This window comes from Narcine bancroftii, chromosome 5 (genome assembly GCF_036971445.1).
Source record: "Narcine bancroftii isolate sNarBan1 chromosome 5, sNarBan1.hap1, whole genome shotgun sequence".
Classification (NCBI taxonomy): Eukaryota; Metazoa; Chordata; class Chondrichthyes; order Torpediniformes; family Narcinidae; genus Narcine; species Narcine bancroftii.
This window is the reverse complement of record NC_091473.1, coordinates 172,369,335-172,395,833: the sequence shown is the minus strand read 5'-3', so window position 1 is coordinate 172,395,833 and position 26,499 is coordinate 172,369,335. Positions and strand designations below refer to the sequence as shown.

At 36.8% G+C, this 26,499-nt stretch overlaps 1 protein-coding gene and 1 long non-coding RNA gene across 17 annotated transcripts in view; one reads left to right on the top strand and one right to left on the bottom strand.

The window, feature by feature from the left end:
- fbxw12 (F-box and WD repeat domain containing 12) overlaps positions 1-12,341 on the top strand; it is a 42,672-nt gene extending 30,331 nt beyond the window's left edge. For all 3 annotated transcript variants that reach the window (XM_069939786.1, XM_069939787.1, XM_069939789.1), the window contains exons 7-10: positions 3,104-3,317; positions 6,070-6,248; positions 6,339-6,469; positions 7,534-12,341. In XM_069939786.1, the coding sequence (XP_069795887.1) occupies positions 3,104-3,317; positions 6,070-6,248; positions 6,339-6,469; positions 7,534-7,633 (624 nt within the window). In that variant the 3' untranslated portion in view covers positions 7,634-12,341. The remainder of the gene's footprint in view (positions 1-3,103; positions 3,318-6,069; positions 6,249-6,338; positions 6,470-7,533) is intronic.
- LOC138764199 (uncharacterized) lies at positions 1,801-26,499 on the bottom strand. 14 transcript variants are annotated; one of them, XR_011358053.1, is made up of 9 exons: positions 26,408-26,499; positions 20,572-20,676; positions 18,056-18,127; positions 14,203-14,265; positions 12,673-12,844; positions 10,550-10,670; positions 9,645-9,696; positions 6,438-6,657; positions 1,801-2,604 (listed from the first exon to the last, which is right to left on the bottom strand). It is a non-coding gene; the product is annotated as an uncharacterized lncRNA (long non-coding RNA). The 14 variants fall into 14 exon arrangements; XR_011358058.1 differs by lacking the exon at positions 1,801-2,604 and adding an exon at positions 9,790-9,825 and having other exon boundaries at positions 6,424-6,657; positions 26,408-26,497; XR_011358056.1 differs by lacking the exon at positions 6,438-6,657 and having other exon boundaries at positions 9,645-9,825.

The following is a 26,499-nucleotide window of genomic DNA, read 5'->3' as shown; positions in this document are numbered from 1 at the left end:
TTTATGTTTGGAGTGCCATTCACTTAACTTCTATTGACAGATGCTCTAAATACAAATGCCACATATCAGTAAAAAAAGAGAAATTATTTCATAAATGATGTTACTTTTTCTAAATATAAACAGGATTGGATTTCGTTATATGCCGACTTTGCACTCAATTGCACATCATTTTTCCATGTTACAGCAATACATTTTCTTGCAACTGCTAATCCCAATCTTAAAAAAGCTAAATACAGTTTAGTCATTTGTGATTCTATACAAGGCAAATTAATATAACCCATTAAACACATCCACAGATCCAATTGCAAATCTATTTTGAACAAATCTCTCAAAAATTTTATAATTTCCTCCCAAAAGTATTTAACCTTCTCACATAACCAAACTGAATGAATAAAAATACCTTCCTGCTTCCTAAAGCACAAATCTGTTAAACTAAATCCATATCTCTTCAATTTTTCAGGCGTCAAATATAATTGATGCAAAAAATTATAATTAACCATATTATACCTAACATTAATTAACTTTGTAACCCTATCCACACATATTTTAGACCATTCTTCCCATGTCAAAACAATATCTAAATCATTTTTCCATTTCTCTTTAACCTTATTAATATTGACCTTTTCTATCTTCTCCTGTAACAACCTATACATATCAGAAATAAAACCTTTTTCAACTTGATCCCCAATTAATAACTCTAATTTCGTTTGACCTGGCAAAATTAATTCCAGCCCATAATTCTTTTTCAAAAAATTACGGTTGATAATAAACTAGCCAGTTAGTTTAGTTTAACATCTATTGATGGCTAAATGCCAGTCAATAATCAAAGAGAAAATAACAAATCATTTAGGAAAGTTAAATATAATCATATCTAGTCATGGTTTTATGAAAGGCACATCATTAGACAAATTTGCTGTAATTCATTGAAAATGTAATAGGGAGAGTTAATGGAGGGGAATCTTAGATGGAGTACGGTACTATTTGCAGATTTCTAAAAGGTAATTAACAAAGTGCCACCTAAGAAGCTGGTGCATAAATTAGAAGCCCATGATATCTGGAAGTCTAGCTGTTTCATGGAAAACAAAGTTCAAATAAATTGATTTATTTTAGATGGAAGAAGATAACTAATGGAGTACCACAGGGATCAGTTTTTGATCTGCCTGCCATAGTTCATTATTTACATTAATGGCCTCCAAGGATACGATTTCCAGATTTGGCAATGATATGGAAATAGATGGAAAGGCATTTTGTGATAAGAGCACTGTGATTCTGCATTGAGATTTTGATAGATTGAGTGATGAGTGCAAATGGAGTTTAATGCACAAGAGTTTATGCACTTGTGGAAATCAAAAGATAGATTATTATCTAAATGGAGAGACTGCACGTGAGTGAATTACAGAAGGCGTTAAGAGTTCTATTGCAAATCACAAATTCACAGGTTCAATTAAATGTTTGGAAGGCAAAGAGTATTTTAGCTTTATTGCAAAGAAGTCGGAGTTTAAAAGATTGGGAGGTCTGGTTGCAGGTTTTGGTCCTTTTGCCTAAAAAAGTTAAACAGAGTACGACCTGTATTTGCTTCGATTATAAAGGAGATACACCAGGCTAATACCTGTGATGAGAGGTAATTAGCCCTCTAATCCAAAGGGGGTAGATATTTTCACCAGTGGAAGAATCATAAACAAGAGTACATAATTACTAGGGGCTGGACTTGGGAGGTAGAAGCTATTTCATTGTAAGTATTGTTACGAGCCCAGAGGACCCCAAAACCCAGCACCAATAGATAATCACCAAGACAAATGGTTACTTAAACAAAAATGGTTTTTAATTATCTTTCAACATGAAAACAGAATCACACTTTAACTTAACTAACCTAACTTAACCCCCTTCTAATTCTAAACGCACACGTGTGTTATGTGTGTGTAAGTTCAGAAAAGTTTTTTGGTTCACAATCCAATCTCACTTCTCATTCCTCTAAGTTCACTGGTTGCAGGCATTTCTTATACTGTGCACAGAATTTAACATTTATCAAGTTCACCAGGCTTTGGTGCTTGAAAGGTAAATAGTTACTGTTCAGGAAGGTTTTTGTCGGTTTTCAGAGAGAGGTTTGTTGTTCCAGGACATCCACAACTGATGTATTTACATCAGTCACCTCAGTGTCTTGCTGACAAAACTTTCCCCTTCAGGGTTCTCCAGATGATAACCTCTTTCTTTCAGGTCACCACAGAGTTCATTTTTGTTTCCCTTATTCCAAGTGAAACATTAGGCAGCTAGTCCTCTCTTGCGTGGACCATCTTCCAAAATGGGGCTTTCCACAAGCTTGCCAGCTTTGTCCTGTTCCAGTCCCAGCTATTTCTGCTGGCTGTAACATTACCCCTCCATAAATCTTCGTCCGCGAAGCCAAGCCAAAGAACACAGTAGAAGTGATCTCTGTCTCTCTGAGAAAGCCTGTTTGACTCTCCCTGCTTGTAAAACCACATGATCCTCTGAGAACAACAAATTCTCTTCCAGCCAATCTGCGGCTCCAACAAGATCTTTTATCTGTTGCCTTTTGTGAACAATCCATTAGCGAAGTCTCTTGAGTACTCTTCAAAGCTCTTGCAAAATCTGTGGAGCCGATAGGTGTAGCATGGGGCAAAGCTTTAGTATTTCAAATAAGATCTGTTTTAAAGTGTTTGTATGTGACCTACTCTAACAAACCTTTCCCAATTTATCTCCCAAACACATCTATATACGGTCACACTATTTAAAGTGGAGGTAGGTAGATAGTTGATTGATTGAGAGTTATGGAAAAATAGCACAAGAGTTGAAGCCAACATAAATCATCCATGGTTTGAAGTCAAATGACGACCAACTACTAATTTCCTGTTTTTTTAATTTTTTAAAGATCAGATTTATTTCATTGATGCACAGAAAGCTCTCTGTCCAGCTTTTTCAATTCCAGGTAGTCAGAGCAAATTAATGTACGGAGTTCCCTTAGTTCTTTCTGATCAACAGCACAGGTATTTTCATGAAAATTGCCCATTATTTTTCACACTAGGTCATTACTGTGGATTAAGAAGTTTATTTTCCTAATATCCAATAAATGATTATGCATTTCTTACAGGTATTGCAGGCAAAATGCTTAATGGATTGTCTTGATGAAGACAGACTGGCAACAGATTCCTTAAAGATAGACAGCTGCTTCACAGCTTGCTGGTTACCTAAAGCACCATCCAGAGTAGTCATTATGGCAAACACTAATGCTATGGTTTTTCAAAAAACTATAATTACTCTTGATATCACACGACAAAAAAGAAAACATAAACTACAAATAGAAGGTATTAAGATTTTTTCAATCTAATATCAATTTATATTATGAATTTATTTGAAACGTAGTTACTGTTAACACTGGGTTTTAAGTGCTAATGGGTCTTTGTTTATTTTATCTTTGCAATTTTCTGCTTGGTTTTAGCTAAATTCAGTCAGTCTCTTTATAATTGTATGTGTGTGCAAGTTCAAATCATCTGGTGGCACTCTTTACAGGGATTAGAAGTAATGGGAATGAAGGGGAGGTTGTAAAACTTGGGTTGTTTTCGCTGGAGCCTTCAAGGCTGAGGGGATGACCTGATAGAAATGTATAAAACTATGAGAGGCATTGATAGGGTAGGCAGAATCTCTTCACCCCCCCTCCCCCACCTGAGGTAAATATGTCACATGCATTTAAGGGGGTGGTGAGGAGAGGGTGGGGGAATTTAGATTTTTTTTAATATACAGAGAGAAAGGTGACTGGAATGAGCTGTCAGGGGTAGTGTTAGAAGCAGATCAATAATACCATTCATAGACACATTAATATTGCAGAGAATATAGGGATATATATGCAGGCAGCCGAGTTTTTGGCATCATATTCAGACATTTGGGCCAAATGGCCTATTCCTGAGCTGTACATTGACGACAATGTAAGCTCTTCAAATTTAGTTACTTCATTAAGCTCTTCTCGTCGGTATTCACTACGGAGAAGGATATGGAATCGTGTAGGATAATTGAGGCAAAAGGGGTAATTATGGAAAACAGGGATTAGGAAAGAGGGGCCATTGGAACCTTTGAGGCATATAAAGGTGAATAACTCTCCAGGTTCCGACGGGATTTTCATTATAGAAAATTGAGAAAATAGCAGAGGCTCTGACAGTGATATTTCAACAGTCACTGGAGGGGGGCATGGTGCCGCGGGATTGGCGTGTCACAAACGTGGTTCCTCTGTTTAAAAAGGGCTCCAGGTGTAGGCCCAGCAATTATCGGCCAGTAAGTTTGACATCAGTGGTTAGTAAACTAGTGGCAGGTATTCTTCGAGATTATATGTATAAGTATCTAGAGGGACTGATCAGGGACACCCAACATGGGTTTGTGAGGGGAAGGTCATGTTTGACAAATCGTTAAATTTTTTTGAGGTGACTAGGGAGGTTGATGAGGGTAGAGCAATAGATGTATACAAGGCCTTCGATAAGATTCCACATGGAAGGTTGGTAAGGAAGGTTCAGGCGCTAGGTATTAATGTTGAGATGGGTTCAATGGTGGCCAGAAGATAGAGGCCAGAGAGTTATGGTGGATAACTGTCTGTCAGGATGGAGACCGGTGACGAGCGGTGTGCCTCAGGGATCAGTGTTGGGTCCCTTGTTGTTTGTCATTTACATTAATGATTTGGATGATGGAGTGGTAAATTGGGTTAGTAAATATGTGGACGATAAAAAAATAGGGAGAGTTGGGGATAGTGAAGCTGGTTTTCGGGGCCTCCAGAAGGATTTGGACTGCTTAGAAGAGTGGGCTGAAAGATGGCAAATGGAGTTTAATATCGATAAGTGTGAGGTGCTTCATTTTGGGAATAATCAATCTAGGACATAATTCAATGAAGGGGAGGCACTGAGGAATCCAGAGGGATCTTGGAATAATGATTCATCACTCTTTGAAAGTGGATTCTCCTGTAGATAGGGTGGTAGAGAAGGTTTTTGATATGCTGGCCTTCAAAGCATAGAATATAGGAGCTTGGAGGTGATGTTGAGACTGTTCAAGGCATTGGTGAGGCCACATTTGGAATATTGAGTGCAGTTCTGGTCCCCAAATTATAGGATGGATATCAATAAAGTAGAGAGGGTGCAGAGATTTACTAAAATGTTGCCTGGATTGCAGTATCTAGAATACAAAGATTGAGTAGACTGGGTCTTTATTCATTGGAGCGTAGACAGTTGGGGGGGGATTTGATCGAGGTGTTTAAGATTATGAGGGGGATAGATGTTAATAGGCTCTTTCCCCTTGAGGGCAGGTAAGATTGGAACAAGGGGTTATAAGTTAATATTTAGGGGGAAAAAGTTTAGAAGTAACATGAGGGGAGACTTCTTCACTCAGAAAGTGGTGGCTGAGTAGAATGACCTTCCGGAAGAGGAGGTTGCAGCAGGGTCAAGGTTTGGATGAGCGCATGGATGTGAGGGGATTGGAGGGTTATGGGCAGGGAGCAGGTAGGTAGGACTAGTGGAGTTCTCTTAAATCGGTGTGGTTAATATATTACAGCTTACCCTTGTGATGTCGTTCCATCCAAATTGGGATTTATTAGGATAAATGTTCTCAAACAGGAGGAAGTTGGGATCTACAGAAAGCTCATGATGTTGTATTATGTGCATATAATATGCCAACTAAAACAATAAAAGGTCCCTTTTCTGATATAATCAGAATACTTTAGAAATTAGGTGAATACAACATAAAACTGGTAGGTTTTATGCACCATGGTCAAATATTCTGTCCTGTTCTTCCATGAGGCTTGAATCCATGAAAATTTGTACATATTAATGACAGTAGTGGGTAGAATCTATACATTTGGACACTATATTTAACCAGTCTAATCTGAAAGCTATGTTCAAGTTTCAATGTGATTTATAATTTAACAAATCTGTTTAAGCTAGTATGCCCTAAATTCAGTTTTATTTGCTGAGTAAATACATGCTTTGGGATTTTTTTTTTGTCAGACTCCTTGCCAGTAATTGCTGCAGTTTGAGCTATAATACCAAATGTTAATAGAATTATTTGACTTTGGTTTTTTGAAAGGTGAACAGGTTGGAAATTTCACTTATGAAGAGACTGGCTGGAATGATATACTTCTGGAAGGCTATGGGAATAATACAATTATCATAGTACATAGCACAGAAATGAAACTCTTTACCATTGATGGGGTACACCTTGCCAGTTTTCATGACCATAAAAATACTATAACTGGAATTTCTGTGGTACGTAATATGTTCAATAATAATAAACATGCACTAGTGGTATTTACTTTTAAACCATTTTCAAAATGTTTTTTTTCCATCCACAAAAAGGATCCTTTCCGTGTGGTCACTTCCTCAATGGATTTGTCTCTACGTGTATATACTTGGAAAAGGCAGCCAAACAAAGGCCTCAGTCTTGAAAGTAATTACCATTTACTTGGGGGATCCCACATGAGGTCCAGGTATGACCATGTATCCCAACATTCTTTGACTATGATAACTTTTAACATTGTTCAGTCACAAGGCTTGTTGGTGTTGGAGAAAGTGTTTCATGGTGGTGAGAGGGTGACCAAAAATATATTTCAGAACCAGATTTTGGGAGACTTGATCATTAAAATGGTTCTGTGAGGAGGGAACTTTCTACTTCTGTCTGTGAAATAAAAGAAAGACATTTTAATAAGTTGGCGTTCATCAAGTTTTGGAGAAGTCATATTAAGAAGAGAATTTCTGTCATTGCAGAAATAAGATGTACGTGAAGTTTCATGGAAATGCATTTAATTGGGCATGAGGGCAAAAAAAAATTGAATCATTTAGATTCTACAATTGAACAAAACTGAGCTAGGGAGGTTATAAATTTTATAGGAAGAGGATATTATTCAGACAGGTCAATACTGAAACTCACAAGTCAGGTTTATCAATGACTAGACAGCATGGTAACAATAGTGGAATTGCCAGTGATGAATGAAGATCATTAAGATTTGTTATTTGAGATAGGATGAAGCTTTGCGAGGTACCAAATTTGACAAATGTGGCACAATAATCTATTAAACATATTGGTTTCGATTAGAACTTGAATCTCTGCCTCAGTGATAGAACAATATAATCCACCCTTAAAGACTGATGATAAGACAATAGATTTATTAAGCTTTTCAGTTGGGAGGAAAAGCTGGACAGTTTTCTCCCTGGGGCAGAGATGTCTAAAAGCAAGAGAGCTGGGTTGCATTTCTAGAAAGTGAGCAATTTTCTATAATGTAAAGCCATAATGTGCTAGGAACCCCAAAAACTTTTGTGTCAATTAAACTTCCCACAAATTCCACGAGAGCAAATTTAATTCTATATCTTAAATTTTTGAGTATCAATTTTTCAATTCTGTAAAGTTGAGTTTCCAGGGAGTTGCCTCGATGTGATAAGAGAAGAATGTGGAGGGCCGAAAAGCCTGCTTTAATTTTACATGAACCAATTTATTGAAAGACATAAAAAACACTCGGTCGCTAAAGTTTAAAAATATGATTTTTTTTCCCCACAGGGGCTTCACAGGTGTTGTTTGTGACTATGTAAGCATAGTAGGTGCTGTTCAAACCAATGATGGAAAAGATGTTCTAAAAGCATACAACTTCAATGTGTAAGATACTCTATCAGAAAGCCTTACTGTACTCTGCGCATTTATGAAGTAGGTGAAGTATGCACACTGTGAAATCAAAGTATTAGCCTACAAAATATGCAAGGCAAGTACATTTTGTTGTCACAGATTCAACTAAAATGAGTAATTCTGAAATGTTAATTTTCCTTGGTATCATTCTTATTCCAGTGTTTCTACCTCTAAACTAATTTGACATACTGGTTTGTTTTCTCACTCTATCCATGTATTGGTGACAGAGGGGTTTTAAAATGAGGATGTAAATTTCAACACTGAAATTGAATTAAGTATGCATCATTAAGTTTATTGTCATCTGATCACACAAGTCCAACCCAATGAAATAGCATTCTCCAATCCTCAGTTCAAAACATGAAGACACACATAAACAATACATATACAGGACCAGTATTCATAAATAAATATTCATTCATAAATGAGTTTGGATGGTTCGTGTGAGCAGTTCCTTTGGTCATTGTAAAGATGAGAAAAAGAGTCTTGAATACAAGTTAGGATAGACTAAACAGTTTTTCATGAGACCAGATGATTCTCGATGGAAGGGGTAAGATTATAAGATGAAGAGATAAGAGTAAACAAAGACTAGAATTTGCTGACCTTGCGATGGATCTGGGCAACTTTATGCAAGTAGAAATAGATGACTTTATTATTAGGGTGGGCGTGTGACTGGAATCTTAGCAAGATTAAGAATAGAATCAATAGCACCCAGCTAAATATACTAATGGACTATCTGATTTTTTAAAAATATCTCAACTACTTTCTCATCCCCTGTTGACTCTACATCCCCTTCGTCCCTCATCAATAATCTACCTACCTTTGGTTTAAATATTCAACAACTCACTTGAGGTAGAGTTGTAACGGTTCATTATTCAGAGGTCTTGCCTCATCTCTGGGGAGAAAAGGATTAGACATGTAGAACTAGAAAGTCTGTCTTATATTATCCAAGAGGAAACACCTCCTTCACATTCACATCATCAAGAACCCTCGGGATTTTCTTTTGATCTAGCCATTTCTCATTCTTTTGAAAATCAGTGCATAGATTCTACCTTTATACAATGACAATATTCACACAGGAGTCTAGCAAATGTCTAAACTGTTTCAAGTACATTTATATCTTTCCTTAAATAAGTAAATCTTTGTGGTATATGGTATGTTAGGCAAGGGCCTACCAATGCCCTATATAACAAAAACAATCTCCCTACACCTGTATTCAATTCCCTTGGTAACTAACATTCTGTAGATTTTCAAATTATTTGCTGCCCTTTGCAAATCATGTGTTGAGACTCCTAGATCCTTCTACCTTTTACCTCTCAGTACCTTATCATTTAGATGGACAGGCACTCCATTTGCCAAATCTTACTCCGTCAATTTAATTTATTCAGGGGTGGAGATAGGTTAAGTGATTGTGCAAAAATATGACAAATGAAATGTTGAGGTGGAAGAGTAGAAAAGAAAAATGAAGGAGAGAAAGAAACATTGCCATACATGAGAATTCTGACTTGGTAAACCTGCTGTGTTAACCAAGTGTGTAAATGCCTATGCATCCTTCCAGCTAAATCTGGGAGTTATATTTATTACATCCTCAAAATCAATAATCCTCAGTCCCTATATTTTAAATTTGCAGAGTTGAAGATGCTTTGTAAAGTGGAACAAATTGTTAAGACTATTGCGGGAGTTTTCATTATTGCCCAGACAGTACAGGTGGTCCAGCTATATTTAAAAAGTAGAATAATAAAATGCATTCCTGTGAATTTAACAACTTATTTCAACTGAAAACTTGCAATTATGGCAAATACACCATTCTTTACAAATCACAAAAATATGAAAGAAAATTTTATTTTTAAAAATCCTGAATATTTTGAAAAGTTCATGTGATTTTCCTCGAATCAATCTTTGACAAAAAAGTAATTTAATCCATTTGGCAAACCTTGTTTAAATAGATCTCTAGTTGCACTTAGACCAGAATCCAAACAGTTATATGTCACCTTTTATGGTATATCGATCCATCAAATCTGTAGTGGCCGTCTGCATGATGCCCTAGGAAAGGCAGCAAGTTGTATAGTTATCTCCTTTGGGCCAAAATCTCTGTCCTCAAACTATGCAACCTACTACCTCTACCCAGGAGCTCACCATATTATCCACATAGATCATGTTGCAGGTTTTATTCTGTAATGGAAAATTAATGACATATTTTGAAGTAAATGTATTGCTTTTGAAGACATTATCTTCCTTTTGCTTGAGGATATCCCTATTTACTTCTCAAAGTTAAACACCATCAAGACAGACTAAAAAAATTCTAGAATGGTATTACAGAAGCATATTATAATTGAAACATTATTCATGAGGCTGAAATACCAAGTTCAGTCCGCATCCCCTTAGTTTGTCTCCTTCTACTACACCCTTGTACAGGTACACAATCCTTTATCCGGAACCCTTGGGAGACAGTGTATTCCAAATTTCGGATTTTAGAACAAAATCCAACTGCCCCAGATTTAAGCCCACCCGAATTGTGCTGCTGTATCCACCCCCTCGCGATGGCCTATCTCTCCCCCTCGCCCATCCGAGTCGCGCTGCTCTCTCTTCCCCTGCCGCCCGCGTCACGCTGTCACCTCTCTCTCCCCCCCCACCCGCCTGAGCCGCGTTGCTATCTCTCTTCCCTGCCCGCCCGAATCGCGCTGCCGTCTCTCTTCCCCCTGTCCGTGTCGCGCTGCCGTCTCTCTCTCTCTTTCCCCCTCCCTCCGCTGTACCAGCACCAGGAAAAATATGCTGGTCTTTGGAGCTTTCCGGATTTTAGATGTCCGGATAAAGGATTGTGTACTTGTACAAGATTGTATGTTTGACCATTAGACTATTCAACTGTAGGTGACATTCTAATGAAACCCAATCCTACCTTCGAGTTATCCATGCATGCATTTTTCATAGTAGAAATTGCTGATTAGTAGCAGTAAGCTTCCCTGCACATTCACTCTTAAACCCAGCAGCATTCTCAACTGTAATCTTTATTCCATGATCTTGACAGAGGTAAACAAATAGGGCAGGGTTAGAAGTATGCTGGAATCAAATAACTTTTCTAATCAGAGCAGCTCAGCTGTTAACTGGATATTTCACTGGGCCAGTCAACACAAATGCATTCTAAAAGGACAAAATATACTGAGATGTTCAATATTAATATAACTGAAAATTGAAGTAATTATGGAGCATTTCAATTGTAAAAGACAAGGGCAAACAAGTCATATTAATTGAAATCCAGAGGAATTATAATGTTCAAGCAAATAATTGCAATAGTTTCAAACATTAAAGACAGTGACCGTCATTACAATTCATGTATATATTTCTTCCAAAAAATATGCAATAAACACAGGACAGAAAATTTGAACCCACAGAAATCTGTAATAAGATGCAATAAACACCTCATGAGATTACATTTTAAAAAATGTGTGCAAGATACAAAAATCTACTGAATAACAAATTTGCTGAATGCGTCGAAGATATTCTGCAGCCTTGGGAAAGACAGTAGATTGTATAGTTATCTCCCAGTGTGGGTGTGACCCTAAAACTATACAACCTACTACCTCATCTCAAAGTGCAACTTCTATTTCTAATGCATTCATTTTATACAATGGATGCTCTGTGGAATGTTAATCTATTCATTTCTTTGTGCCCTATCAGAAAAATAAAACTTGATCGTATTGCTAAATTAGATATATTTACAGAATTCCAGTGAAACACCCATCACTATATCAAAACATTATTTGCTGTGATTGATTTCGTGAAGAGTAATTTAAAGGTTTTAAACCTTTGCACATATATTACCAGTGAATAATTGAATTTCTCTGCCAAACAACATAATTAAAATTTCAATGAATTCGACAGAAGCAAAGTAATTGATTGTAAACCTAATCTTGTCCAAACACCTGCACTGTATTTTTGAAGTCTACCCTGAAATTTCCTCATATTTTTTGTTCTCCATCAAGATGTATCCATTTCTAAATGTGATGCTTTACTATGGAAAAGGCATTATACTGTATTCTCTTTGCTGTAATGTTTTCTTTATATCTGTTACATATCAACTCCAATATAATGACATTATAATATCTTGGTCCTGCTGATCAATCGCACCTGTGCTAACTTAAATGCTTCCCAATTCACCAATGTCAAAATATTCAACATCCAGATCATACCAAAATACGACTCACTGTGCATTAAAAGCCAAAAGCTAATACATACTGTGTGTGTAAAACACCTTTCCCTGCATTGACTCTGTCTATACCCCTCACTGACTAGGGAGAGTTGCTAAAATAATAAAGGACTCATCCCACCCCAGTCTGTCTTCTCTCTCTCACACACACACACTCACTCTTCCTCCTACCTGCGTTGGGCAGAAGACACGTACTTGATGACGCAAACGTCCATTGAAAATCAGTATCTCTCCTACTGTTGGCAAACTTTTGAATGGATCGCTAACAAAAATATTATATCCTTGCACTATCTTTGATAAGTGTACTTTTCTCTAGTCCCTGCAGTATATATTTGTAGTTTTTCTCCAACGCTGCACTATTTGAATGCTGCAACAGTTATTACTGTGATACCAGTTGTACAAGTTAGATTGCCTGAACTGCACATCACTCTAAGCTTTTTACTGTATTTTTGTATGCGTGACAATAAACAATTCATTAATTCTTGCCTACTGTCATTCTGTGTCTCAACTCCATTCCATCAAATACACACATCAACTTTCAAATCAACCATTTTGTCCAAATCACAGAAATAGCTTTATTACTTTTAATGTTGTCCAGCATCTATAATTCTCATTTGTAAAACAGCTTGTGTAATTTACTATGCTTAACACACAGTGCCCTCCATAATGCTTCAGACAGACACCTTTTTCCTTATTGCCCGTGCCCCAGTTTTAAATTTGTAATAAAACAATTCATGTGATAAAAGTACATATTCCAGGTTTTATTCAAGGTTATTTGTCTACATTTTGGTTTGACCATGTAGAAATTATAGCACCTTTTATACATAGAACCCTCATTTCAGGGCAACATAATGTTTGGGACACAGGTAGGTTTAATTGCTTCATTGGTGCAGGTATAAGAGATCAAGGCTTGATTCTTATCTTTTAATCAACTTTGGAGTCTGTAGTTTCCATTTTTCATATGAAGACCAGAGTTGTGCCATGAGGCTGAAAAACAAAAATTAAACAGTAAAAGTCATCACCCAAACCTTAAATTTACCAAAATCAATCGTTTGGAACATCATCATGAAAAAAACAGCATCCTGGTGAACTCAGTAATTGAAGGGATTGGTAGACCAAAGAAGAAAGACCTCCACTGCTGATGGCAGAAGAATGATGGCATCATAATGAAGAAAAATTCCCAAAGGCCTGTCCATCCGATCAGAAACACTCTTCAGGAGGCAGGTGTGGATGTGGATACTACTGTCAGCAGAAGACTTCATGAACAGAAATACAGAGGCTACACTGCATGATGCAAACCACTAGATAGCCACCAAACAGGATGGCCAGATTAAAATTTGTCAATAAGTATTTAAAAGAGCCTGCAGAATTGTGGAAAAAGGTCTTGACAGATGACACCAAGATTAACCTGTATCAGAGTGATGGCAAGAGCAAAGTGTGGAGGTGGAAAGGAACTGCCCAAGATCCAAAGTGTACCCCCTCATCTGTGAAACATGGTGGTGGAAGTGTTATGGCCTGGGCATGTCTGGCTACCACAGGCACTGGCGCACTTATATTCAGTGACGATGTAACTGCTGATGGGAGTAGCTAAATGAATTCTGAGGTGCATTGAAACATTTTATCTGCTCAGGTTCGTGCAAATGCCTCCAAACTAATTGGATGGTGCTTCATCCTACAGCAAAACCATGATCCCAAACATCCTGCTAAAGCAACAAAGGAGTTTTTCAAAGCTAAAAACTGGAAAATTCCTGAATGGCCAAGTCAGTCACCTGATCTAAATCCAATTGAGCATGCTTTCCACATGCTGAAAAGAAACCTAAGGGGCAAGCCCCCCCAAACAAACAGAAGTTAAAGATGGCTGCAGTAGAAGTCTGGCAGAGTATCACCTGAGCATATACTCAACAATTGGTTATGTCTATGAACAGCAGACTTCAAGCAGTCACTGCATACAAAGGATATGCAACAAAGTACGAAACAGGTCTAGTTTAATACATATACCATTGCGATGACCCAAATATTATGCTGCCCTGAAATGAGGGGACTATGTATAAAAAGTCCTGTAATTACTACATGGTCAAACCAAAATATATACAAATAACCTTGAATAAAATCTGGAATGTGCACTTTAATCACACGTGAATTGTTTGATCACAAATTTAAAACTGTGGAGCTCAGGGGCAAATAAAGGAATAAAGAATCTTTGTTCCAAACATTTTCGAGGACACTGTAATTTAAATTCCACTTCTGTGGATACATGTGTGAAATATGATTCTTAAAACTCAAGTTAACAAACAAGTTGTCATCCAAGTGCCTTATAGAGGAGATAGGAAACAAATTAAAATTACATTTCATTTCAAGTTCTTTCATCAACTTCTGAAGGTGGTTTCACTTTCTGAATTGTATTTATCCTGCAAGAAAAGGTAAGCAACTTAAAGTCAGTGGGCTATCAGCAAAACTTAAATAAATCTAATGTTGCAATGAGATTCAGAAATTACTTTTTTTTTAAATTCTACAGTATATTTGCATGATGAAAAATAAGTCAAAGGAATATTCATCAGTAGTTGGTTATGTGCAGAAGGGACAAAAACTACATGATATATTCTTTTACAACAATTCACACACCAGAAATTCCGGGTAAAACAGGACTCTAATGACCCCGTGGTTTAAGTTAAAAAAAACACACAAATGCTGGAGAAACTCAGCAGGTCAAACAGTGCCTTTATGTAGCAACGATAAAGATACATCACCAATGTTTTGGGCACAGGTGAGTTTTCATTTGCCTCAGAAAAATAAAAATTTAACAAAAAGGACGTTCAGCCTAAAAATGGGATTATCAAGATAATCCCATTTGCCTGCATTTGGCCCTTCTCCATCAACAGCAGTGGTTTTCAAACTCCCTCCCTAAACTCATATCCCACCTTAGGCAATCCCTACGCCATAGGTGCTCGGTGATTAGGAAGGGATTGCTTAAGGTGGGATGTGAGTGGGAAGGGAAGGCTGAGGATCACTCATCTAGACCCAGTTGTTACTGAAATACTTTGCTTGAGAAAAATTGTCATTGGCCCATTTCCTTTGGAGTTATGAAACTGTGCACATAACGAGTCAATTAGGTACAATTAAAAAAGTGGTTTTCAAACGTTTTCTTTCCATCCACATACCTTCTTAAGCAATCCCTTACTAATCGCAGAGCACCTAAGGCATACCGAATACTTAAAGTGGTAGGTGAGTGGAAAGAAAAATGGTTGAGGACCACTGGTCTAGAGCAAAGGTTCTCAACCTTCCCTTCCCACTCACAGACCACCTTAAGCAATCCCTTACCAATCACAGAGCACATGGCATAGGGATTTAGGAGGGTGGGAGTTTGAAAACCATTGATCTACAGTCTAGACCTTTCCTATCCATGTAACTTTCTAAATGTATTTTTAATGTTATAATTGTGCCCACCTCCACAACTTCCTCTGGTAGATTGTTCCATATAGCCACCATTCTCTATGAAAAAGTTCCTCACAGGTATCATTTAAATTTATGTCCCCCATTTTTAGAGTCTCCTATCCTGGGAAAAAGATTCATTTACCTTATCTGCTGTCTCTCATGATTTAAAATACCTCTGTAAGGCTATCCATCAGCCTTGTATACTTCAGGGGCGGGAAAAAAACAGTCTCTCATATACATAACTCATGTCCTCCAATCCTAGGAAAATCCCTGTGATCTATACCACCTTGATGATATGTTTTCTCGAAGGAGGCTACCACAATTGCACACAATACTCCGCGTGGTCCCACCAATGTCTTGTAACATGATGTAACTCTTGTACTGACTGACTGAAGTCAAGTGTGCCAAACATCCTGTCTACCTGTGTTGCCACTTTGGGGAACAATGTATTATTACTTTTTATCTCTGAAGACCAGACCGGGTTTATTAAAGGTTGTCAATCTCAATTTAACATTCGCTGTTTGTCAGATATTCTCTACTCCCCCACAGTTGCATCCTCTGAATATATCATTTCCTTAGATGCTGAAAAAGTATTCAACAGGTGGAATGGGAATATCTATTTACTGTGTTAGGAAATTTTAATTTTGGCCCCAATTTATCAATTGGATAAAATTGATATATTTATCTCCTAAAGCTCAATTAAATCCAATCCTTTGAAATTGCATGGTGGAACTAGACAAGGTTGGCCTTTAAGCCCTTTACTATTTAACCTGGTGTTAGAAGCTTTAGTTGTGACCTTTCAACAATCTGATGAAATTTCTGGAATTACCAGAGCTGGAAGCGTCCATAAAGTATCTCTTTATGCAGATGACCTTTTACTGTATGTATTGAATCCAGATCAATCAATTCCCTCTATCTCTTCTTCAGCAATTTTCAAGATACAAATTAAATTTACAGAAAAGTTAGATGTTTTTATTGGGCTCTTCTAACTCTTTAGATTTCTGTTCCCTTTAAAAGATAATAATCAATTTAATTATCTCAGCATTACCATCACTAAGAAATTTAATAATATGTTTAAGGAAAATTTTCTTACCCTAATGAGTCATATTAAGAAGTCCTTGACTCAATGTCCTTAATTGGAAATGTTAATATTATTAAGATAAATATCCTGCCAAAATGCTTATACATTTTTCAAGCTGTACTAGTTTTTGTTCCTAAACCCTGATTTTTTGGACTCCCTTATATCTTTCTTTATATGGAATAATAAGCTTTCCAATCTCAAAAAAAAACTTCAATATATTAAGGAAAATGGAGACACGGCATTAGCTAATTTTAGATTTTACTACTAAGCAGCTAATATCAGATACATTATTTTTTGGATTCATCATAAGGTTCTTTCAGGTCCTTCAGGTTTTAGATTAACTGATAATTTTGTTGTCATACATTGAGAATTTGGTTTAAATTCAGGAAATATTTTGGATACCATAGATTCTTATGAGTTAGTCTCATCTTAAGTAATGATTTTTTTCCTCCATTCATTCAGGATATTGGTGTTTATCAATAGTCTAACTTAGGCATCCGATCTTTCTTGAATTTTTTTTATATAATCGACCATAATCTTGACTCTTTCAAACTATCTGTTAGATTTAAATATAGCCAGACATCATTTTTTTTCTTTATTTACAGGTTAGGAATTTTTTGAATTCATTATCTTGAAGACTTTCTCAGGACTTGGAGTTTAATGTTATAGGGAAAATATATAATTTTCAACCGACCTTAAATAGCTGTTGTTTTCCCTGTATGAACTACTTTTGCTACCTAAAGATAATTCCCTGGATAGAATTAAAAAACTATGGGAACAAGATTTCCAACGAATATTTTCTGAAACTACATGGGATTCTATATTGAGATGTATACATTCATCGTCTCTTTATGCTAGGCACTCGCAATTGCAATTTAAAGTAGTACATCTTGCCCACTATTTCAAAACCCAATTGGTTAAATTCTATTCTAACATATCTTCTAAATGTGATAAGGATAAAACTCAAGATGGTTCATTGTATCATATATTTTGGTTATGTCCTTCTCAATTATTGGGAAGGCATATTTTGTACACTATCTCTAGTTCTTAAGATTAACTTGGCCCAATCTCCTTTTATTGCTTTGCTTGGAATATGTGGACCAAAAAATATGATAACTGAATTCTTCACAATCCCATATAGTAGCTTTTGCTTTCCTGATTACCAGAAGAGCCATACTAATGAAATGGAAAGATGCTGTCCTTCCATTCACTCGAAATGGCTGTCTGATATGATGGCTTGTCTTTAGAAAAAATTTTATGTTCCGCTACTGTAATGAATGTAAACTTTTTTTTTAATGGGGTTCTTTGCTTAATTATTTCCCAAGTTTGTAAGCTAAACTAATTTTTGATTCTTGACCTCATTGCTTATTTTTTTCATTATCAGATAGTGGACCATGTAATTTGCCAAGAGCCTCTGCAAGTAGGAGGTCAAATTTGTAGATTAGCCAATTTATTAATTTTTCTTTTTGCATTTAAAAAAAAACATAGGTTTTATCATTACTGATATCATTATCATAAATTTCATTATTGTTCTATCATGTTTATTTACCTGTGTAACATTTGCTAAATGAAATTAATAAAAATATTGAAAAGAAGGGAACAATGTACTAATATTGCCATTTCCCTGTTCTACAATGCTGTCCAGGATACATTTATTGTGCAAGTCCTACCTTGGTTTAACTTACCAAAATGCCACACTCTGCAGTTATCCGAGTTAAATTCCACATACAATTCCTTGGCCCATTTTCCCAGATGATCTAGATTTTACAAAACAGAATATTATTATCCTTTAAGCCTTTGATTCTATAACGCTGGTCAAATTCATTTGGCACATTGCTGTCAAGCCTTGTGAAACCTCATCCTAACTTTAGAAAGAGAATTGCTCTAAAAGAAGCTACAGCATTGTACAGGAATTAAACTCAAAACACAAAATTAATTTTTCATTATATATTGAACTAAACCCCACTGGGAACATTTTATGAAGGTTTGTGGAAATGGAAATAATTCACTATCACAGTAAAATTACAGACTATTAATAACCTGAAAGTATATTTATCGCATTTTTAACCATAATATCTATCATTATGATTTTTTAAAATTAAAGTATTGATAATATTATTCAGTTTAAAACTTTGCCATTACATCCAAATAATATTTTAAGTGTTGGGACCCTATGCTAAAATAGAAAAGAATAAGTTTTATTGTGAAGCCTTTGGGAAACCCCACAACTGAAGTTGATCACCACTTAAGATGCTGATTTAGTTTGTCTCAAAACATTTTGAAAGTTGGAAACTTCTGTGTACTATTAATCTGTTGTCAGGCTAATTAGGTTAAGTACTTTTGCGTATACAGAAAAACTAATACAACTGGACTCCTAGTAAACTGCGACCATTTAAGTTTGGATAATTTATGTTATCTTGCCCGTGAAGAAGTAACAATAGCATAATTTCACCCTAGTCAATGAAACATTCAAGATGTCTAGGTTGCTATATTCAAACTGTTCATTTTCCATATGTGTAATCAACCTTTTGAGTCTTTTCAATTATTATTGAATTTTTTTAAAAATCATACAATATAAAACAGCAACTTAGATATGTTTAACATAAAACTCAACAGTTCATTAACAATTAAATGTTCACCTTTTGTTGTGCACCAACAGATTTGGTTTTAGAACGGAAAATAAACTAAAAGACCATCTCATTAATACAGAAAGCAAGAATTAATTAAAATGCAAGAGCAGAGGAGGAAATGATCAGTGGCTACATGTTTTGAATGGGATCAAAAAAGCCTTACAAATAAGGGTGAAAATTTTGATACTTCTAATTTGTTATGAAAACAGCTTTGAATTAAATCACCAGTTGGTTATTATAGCCATAACCTTACTCCAGAACCACCAAGAATTTGTCTGCACTATTGTAATATCACATGTTTTGAACTGACCATTTATGTTTTTTTTAAATATTTATTTTCTTGTTTCTCTCATGGCAATTTAATTTATATTTATTGTTTATTTGTGTATTTTACATACCTAACATAGCTGCAGCAAGCAATAGTTTCACTTCATCTGTACATTGTACTGATAAGCTCTACTTCATAACTACTCTGAGGGTTGCAAAGAAACAAGCACATTTTAATGGTCGTGAGGTATACCTCTGCTTAAGTTTTGTACTTGTGCCTGAAAGGTAAAGTTAGGACCAGGGTTAGCTGGCAAGTTTTCTGCAAATGGCTCAATATATAACTAAGTGGTAGTTCAGAAACTTCAGTGCAAGTCAACAACTTCAAGAAAATAATGTCACTAAATATATGAAGTAGGTGATTTTTTTTTTTAAAAAGCATGATCAATGAAGTTTCATAAAGAATAAAATCCCTCTCTTTAATGGAATAAGAAATTAAATAAGATATTAAATTTACTGGCTGAGATGTTCAACAATTCCTGAAAATTATATTTTCTATGCATAATTCCCCTATCAAAAAAATCCTTGTGATAAAATATCAAAAACAGGAAAAATTTATATTTAATATATTTGTAGCATGGTATATATCCAAGTTCCATACTCTCTATTTGTAACATTAGCAAAATGTTCTTGCAATGCCTTTTCACAACAACAGTCCAGGATAAAATCTGGCAGCCTAACATTGTACAATATCATTCATCTCAATGAACAGCCATGTTTGTTTTGCGTACAGTTTTCAATTTATTGCATTTTTACTCTTTATACTGTTCAAGATGGTTTAATTTCTACATTTTAAAACAATTCAAACTGAAATTTCTGAAAATCTGCGCACCAAAAAGGTGTCATATTTTTAAATGCACATCTGCATTGCAGTATTGTCCCTGGATAGATCACAACCACTCACTCGCCATTTTACTTGCATAGCCATCTGAATAACAAATTACTTTGTTATTTTAATTCATGACAATTACTCGTGTGAACTCTATTTTAAGTGAACATTTTGATTTGATAGAGATAAAATACTTAGTTAATAAATTTTAAAAAACATGTTCTTACTAATATGTCACTAACTTTGTTATTGTGTCCCCTTGAGAAATTCAAAACATTTTGCAATTTAATAATAACTATAAACTAAACATGAAAACTCCTATATTTCATATTCTTGGCTCAGAAATCAAAGCAAATTTCTAAAAAAGGAAAATCGTAACATGACGCTCAATGTTTACTGCCAAAATCTGGATACTTGCCGCACTTCAAACACAAGCCAAATAGGGACAGGGAATCCTTTTCTTGGCATGATTCACCCTGTAGAACAAAAAGTGAAGCTGTAAGCTTCTACTGTGGAACATTGACTGTAAAACAAAATGGGAGATGGGATATGGTAAAATTATTACAGAACGCCTGTCTTTACACCGATTTCACTCTAGATACATTTGACAGGTACAGAAAAATTGCAAAAAACAATTCATGTATAATTTTTTTTCCCCCCCAAACAAAACATACAATTCTTTAAACAACAAGCTCTGAAGAAAAGACAGGCAGCAGTTCTGATGCATGCTAACGTCTTTACAAAACTAGCCTCGAATTCATTTACATTAATATTCAAAAGGGCGCATGTCATTCCACAATCCAATGTGGATGCATATACGAATTCCAAAATTATTAAAAAAAAGCACAAAATTACAAGGCATTCTTTGCCTTCTTACCCTCATATTTTCTTTCATGTCGACATACAATGAAATTTACTGAATCGTTTATTTATTGTTTGGTCATAGCTTGGCACCTATCCCAGACTCGCTCATATGCACTCTTTGCACCCCTCTGCCTGTAATCTACTCCATAGAATTTGTTTTAGTACTGAGCACAGATGGGAGCAAATACTTGGCATGAGCAACACCCAAATGGATACAAATTAGAGATATATTGGCAGCAACACAAAACATGAATCGTTGCAAGAAACTGGCATAAGGCCTTGCTTAGATTAGCATTTCAGAGGAAACTGGAATGAAAAACGAACAACAAAACTGTGTGCCATTGCAATACATTTTTGTACAGAAAATATTTCAGTTGCCTTTGTACTATTTAAACGATAAAGATCTGTCGCACAGCAAATAAAAATCCACAGTCACCGAGGAAGTGCTCATTTCAGAAAGTGATGCTTACCTACTCAGAGTGCAGTGAACATCTGTTGCTTGGATAAATCACACAATACCAGAATCTAACTATTGCAACTACTATTAAATATGTCAAATTCAGAATGGCAATTTTAATGGAAATAATTTATATCCCAATAGCAACTGATAAATATTTTTCCATTTTAATTGAGACATTTCGATGTTAAAAACATTAATGATCATTATCAATTAAAAAAAATAATGCTCTGAACCACATTGATGAATGTGCAAACAAGACATTAATATTTAAATTGTTGGTCTGAATTTACACAAGGCATTAAAATATTTTTTTAATTAATAGAATAAAATTCTTAAACAGAGGGTGTGCTTGTTGCTTTGTGCATAAATAAGTCCTGGGCCAATAACACAGAAGAAAATTAAAATAGTTCAGAACTCTGTGACGGCTTACAGTTACTTTTGAAACTGTTGTTCCTTGCCGAAAGTGTGACGAGGTATAAAACCACTTTATGGATGAACTAAGTAACATGAAAACTCAATTGTACTGAAAATTGGGGAAGGCCATGAACCAGGGGTGGCCAAACTTGCTTAATGCAAGAGCCACATACAATAAGCATCAGATGCTTAAGACTCACAAGTCATGAAAAAAAAATTACGTACATGGTTTTCCTCTTGCAAGCAGTTTTTTTTACAAAAATTGCATAGAAATATTAAGAAATACATGTATGCAATGATAGTTTTTAAACTGATGTATTAGTTTCAATAATCAAAAAGTACACATACAACGTCATAGTTGAATTTTGTCGATCCATTTTTAGGGTAAAATTTAAGGGGTCGACTATACTTTTGACTATTAAGTACCTGCATTGTTCGGGTGATGGGCAGGCAACCAAGGCGAGAGTCCATGGTCGGGGTATAGGAAGTTTGAGTGGACAGGCAGCCGGGGTCTAAGCAAGAGTTCACGGTCAGGGTGTCGGGAGTTCTGGAGGGCAGGTGGCCTGGATCACACTCACTCACTAATTTCACTATCCGCCACAAACACACTAATATTGCAAGTAATGCCCACTAAAAATACCATTGTGAGCACTGACTCGCAAGATTCCTGTCTCAGACAACAAGACGCACATTACATGTCAAAGAGCTGCATGTGGCTCATGACCTGCAGTTTGGCCACCCCTGTCATAAGCAAACATGCTAATTTAAATAAAAACGTAAACATCATCTTATTTGGGGTTAAACAAGAAAGTTTGCAGAAGCTGTGATGATAATGAAATACACAAAAGCGCTGGAAAAAAATCTGCAGGTCACACAGCATCTACAGGAAATAAAGGGTAACTAGCATTTTGGGCCCTGAGCCCTTCGTCAAGGTATGAATAAAAAGGAGGGGACATGAGAGGGGGAGGAAGGGGCATGGGGAAGGGTACAGGCTAAGAGGTGAGTGATCATCGGTGGATATGGTGGAAGGGTAGAATAGAAAAAAAAGTTGAGGTGATCGGGAACGGGTAACTCTCTGAATGGAGAGGGAAAGGGGTGGGGAGCTGGAGGAAAGGAGGAAGGGGACAGGGAAAAAGGGACAGGGAAGGGGTTGAAACAAAAATTGGAGAAGTTGATGTTAATGCCATCTGGTTGGAAAAGTTCCCAAATGGAATAATAGTCATTACATTTTGTTGAATTATGTGCACAGCACGGTAACAGGCCCTTCCGGCCCACAAACCTGTGGCATCCAAATACAGCAAGCAATTTATAACTGTTACAAACTAACAACTCTCTTAATTATTTTTGGGACTAAAAGGACTTTGTTAGCACTAACACAGGAACAGCAATGGAAAATTCATCAGACAATAGTAAATTTAAAATAATAGTTTTTATTAAACTATTAACATCATAATGTTTCCTACTTATCTCTAAACTTAACTCTAAACGTAACCCCACTGTGCACAAATGTAAATGTGTATGTGTGCAATTCAAAGTCCCACTCTGAAAAGTCAATCTTTCAAAGTTCAGCATCATTTTAATCGTATGAAGGTCTTAAATTCTCAGTTCAGAAATTATAAACTGCTTTTAAATTTTATTATCTTCAAGCCTCTTTTACTCACAATTATGTTTTCCACACGAAGAATCTGCCCTCTTCTCAAAGAGGGTGAAGGTGGCTATTTTCTTCCAATAAATTCACAAATCCAGACAAGGGTTTAACAACAGTGGTTATCTTCTTCCACGATGAAGTCACAAACCAGACAAGGATTAAACAAAGTGGCCAAACACAAAAAAAATGACCCAGTAGAATTCTGTCCTCTTTTTTAAAGAGACAGCAAAGTGGTCTTCATTAATTCAATAACCACTGATTCTGGGTTCCCCTTCTTCCAGGAGTAATACACAACAGACCAATTCTGGTTACTGTAACTCAAACGTCTTTCACAAGGTTTCAACCCCTGTCTGTCACAGTATTTTGATTCTTTGAACTCCAAGCTGAATTGTTCCAAAACTGAACTCAAAATGTCTGAATTCAGTAATATTTCTCCATGTTACAGTTATATCATGGACCAGATCATTCTAATTTCTTGGAAACTACATGACCATCAGTTTTATTTCTACAAAAATACTGTTCCTTTTCAAAACTATTCCATATCCATAACAACCTCTGACCTCATCTCTGTTCATGAGGCTTTGATTAAAAACAGATGGCTTCCTCAACAGTTCTTGAATAATTAAGACCCACTTGAAATCCATTAGCTCTGTCTGTACAAGAGACATCGACTCGAATGAACACTCTTCTCAGAAAACAATGGCTCTCTATAAATGTGCTGTGACCCATAGCTAACTAAGAATACAGATACAATATTTTAACTCTATAATTAACTTTACTAAGTCATTTTAAAAAGATATATAGTTTAACATTAAATTGAAGATTAACATAAATCCATGTCACAACCCCCCATAAGCTTATTTTTGAAGGGCAGGAGGAAACCAGAGCACACGAAGAAATCCCATGCAGACACAGGGAGAATGTACAAATTCCTTAGACAGTGGTGGATGCAAACCTGGGTCTTTGGTGCTTTATCTGTCTCCCATTAACCGAGCTACCCAAATCGTTGCAATTTGAGGTTAGCCTGGGTCTAGCAGTGACTGAGGCCATGGATAGACATGTCGTGTGGAAATGGGGTGTGGAATTAAAATAGTTGCCCATAGATGGCTACGCTCTTGATTTGTAATGGCATCAAAAGCAGGGTAATGGGGTTGAAGGAAAAAATACATCAGCCATGATTTGAATGGCAGAGCAGACTCAATGCGCTGAATGACCTAATTCTGCTCTCAAGTCATATGGTCCAAAACAAACCCCCAGATTGCTACATTTGTGTGGTCATCTAATCTAATCCAATTTTTTTTTCTAATTTCCCATCTGCTACCCATCACCTACAAAAGCAGAAATTTAATGTACCAATTAATGTACCAACCAGCATGTCTTTTAACATGTGGGAAAGAACCAGGGCACACAGGAGAAACCCATTCATCTAGAGAGAGAACATGCATACTCCATAGGCAATGTCCAAGATGAAGACTGATTCCTAGAGCATAGTGATAGTCTAATCAGGTGATTTACCCAGCACTTCATATTAGCCTCAATAATTAAGCCCCTATGTTGCTAGTTAATGCTAACCTGGAATGTTTTCACCATTCTTTCATTTATGTGTCAAAGGTCTGAAGTTGAAAACCCAAGAGTGGTTGAAAGAAGCACGAGTCAGCATAAAATATTGGCTTTGTGAGTGACGCCAATATTTCGTGAATATGAACAATTTGGAATCATGAGTACAATCACTGCTATTTGATCGATCCAAAAGCAGCAGAGTGCACTGCAAACCAATGCGATGTCAACGGGCAACCTGAATGTATTCCAAATAATCTAAGTCGACAACTGAGTCCTTCCGTTACACCACGACTCGTTGAAAATGTATTATACAGCAAAGCATACAAACATACAGTAAAATTGCCCATGTTCTTAAAGTTAAAAATTTCCCTTCCCATTTAAGTCTTACTTTCATTTGAGGGCAGAAATATTACATTTTAATGATTTCCTATTGATATTCATCCCCTATCTTGCATTCTGGTCCACAACCAACCCAATTTATATTTCTTTCCAGTCAATGCAGTAACAGCTGAAATTGCAAATTAAAATGCTACCTTCAGCTAATCTTGAACAGATCTGCGCATTTTTTTCCCAATATTTTCTATGAATAAACGCTATTTCTTCGGATTTTACCTTATCCACTATGATCAATAACCTTGTGAATGATGCAACTTATTTTAACTCATGCCAGACTTCCAGCTTTGCTATTTATGCCCGTCAGTTTGCAAATACTAACTAACGAAAAAAAAACTTTTTTTTAAAAAAAGCAACCAATTTAGCGCTGCTAAATTGCCCAAGGCCAAGGTCTTCGCATCTCTCCCCCCCCCCCCCCACCAACTCAAGGGCGGTTGTGAGGTCAGGGTAGACGGATTCATTCAGCCAATCAGGAGGAGGACTCAGGCAGGACGTCCGCCCACATTACAAATCCACCAATCGGGTAGCGCAGAGGGCGGGCCTTCCGCTGTCAATTTCGGTTACATACCAGTGCGGGCCAGTGAGCGTGACTACCCGGACGGTTAAACGCCTGGTGTGGGCTTCAAGCCAGGCGCTCTTCCCACCCACCCCCCCCCGCAACCCGAACCCGCCGCAACACGACGCGTTAACGGCCGCGGCCCCGCGAACTGGGCGCGGCTGCAAGTCGGCAGAAACTTTTTTCGGTTCCGCGGGAAAAAATGGCGACCCCCCCAAAAAAAATTGCTGGCGGGTTTCGCGACGAAGCGAAAGGTCCCGCCGTGACTCGGAGGAGGAATTCTACCCCCCTCCCCAAACCCAATCTCGCGCTGAAGTCAAAGGGACTCGGCTGGCCGCCGCCAGCGACGTCGCACTCACCTCGCTCCGCCGCCGATCATTCACCCCCCCCCCTCCCTCCTTCCCGTGCCGGGCTCTGGAGGACCCGGATGCCAGCCTCAGTCTCGAACCCA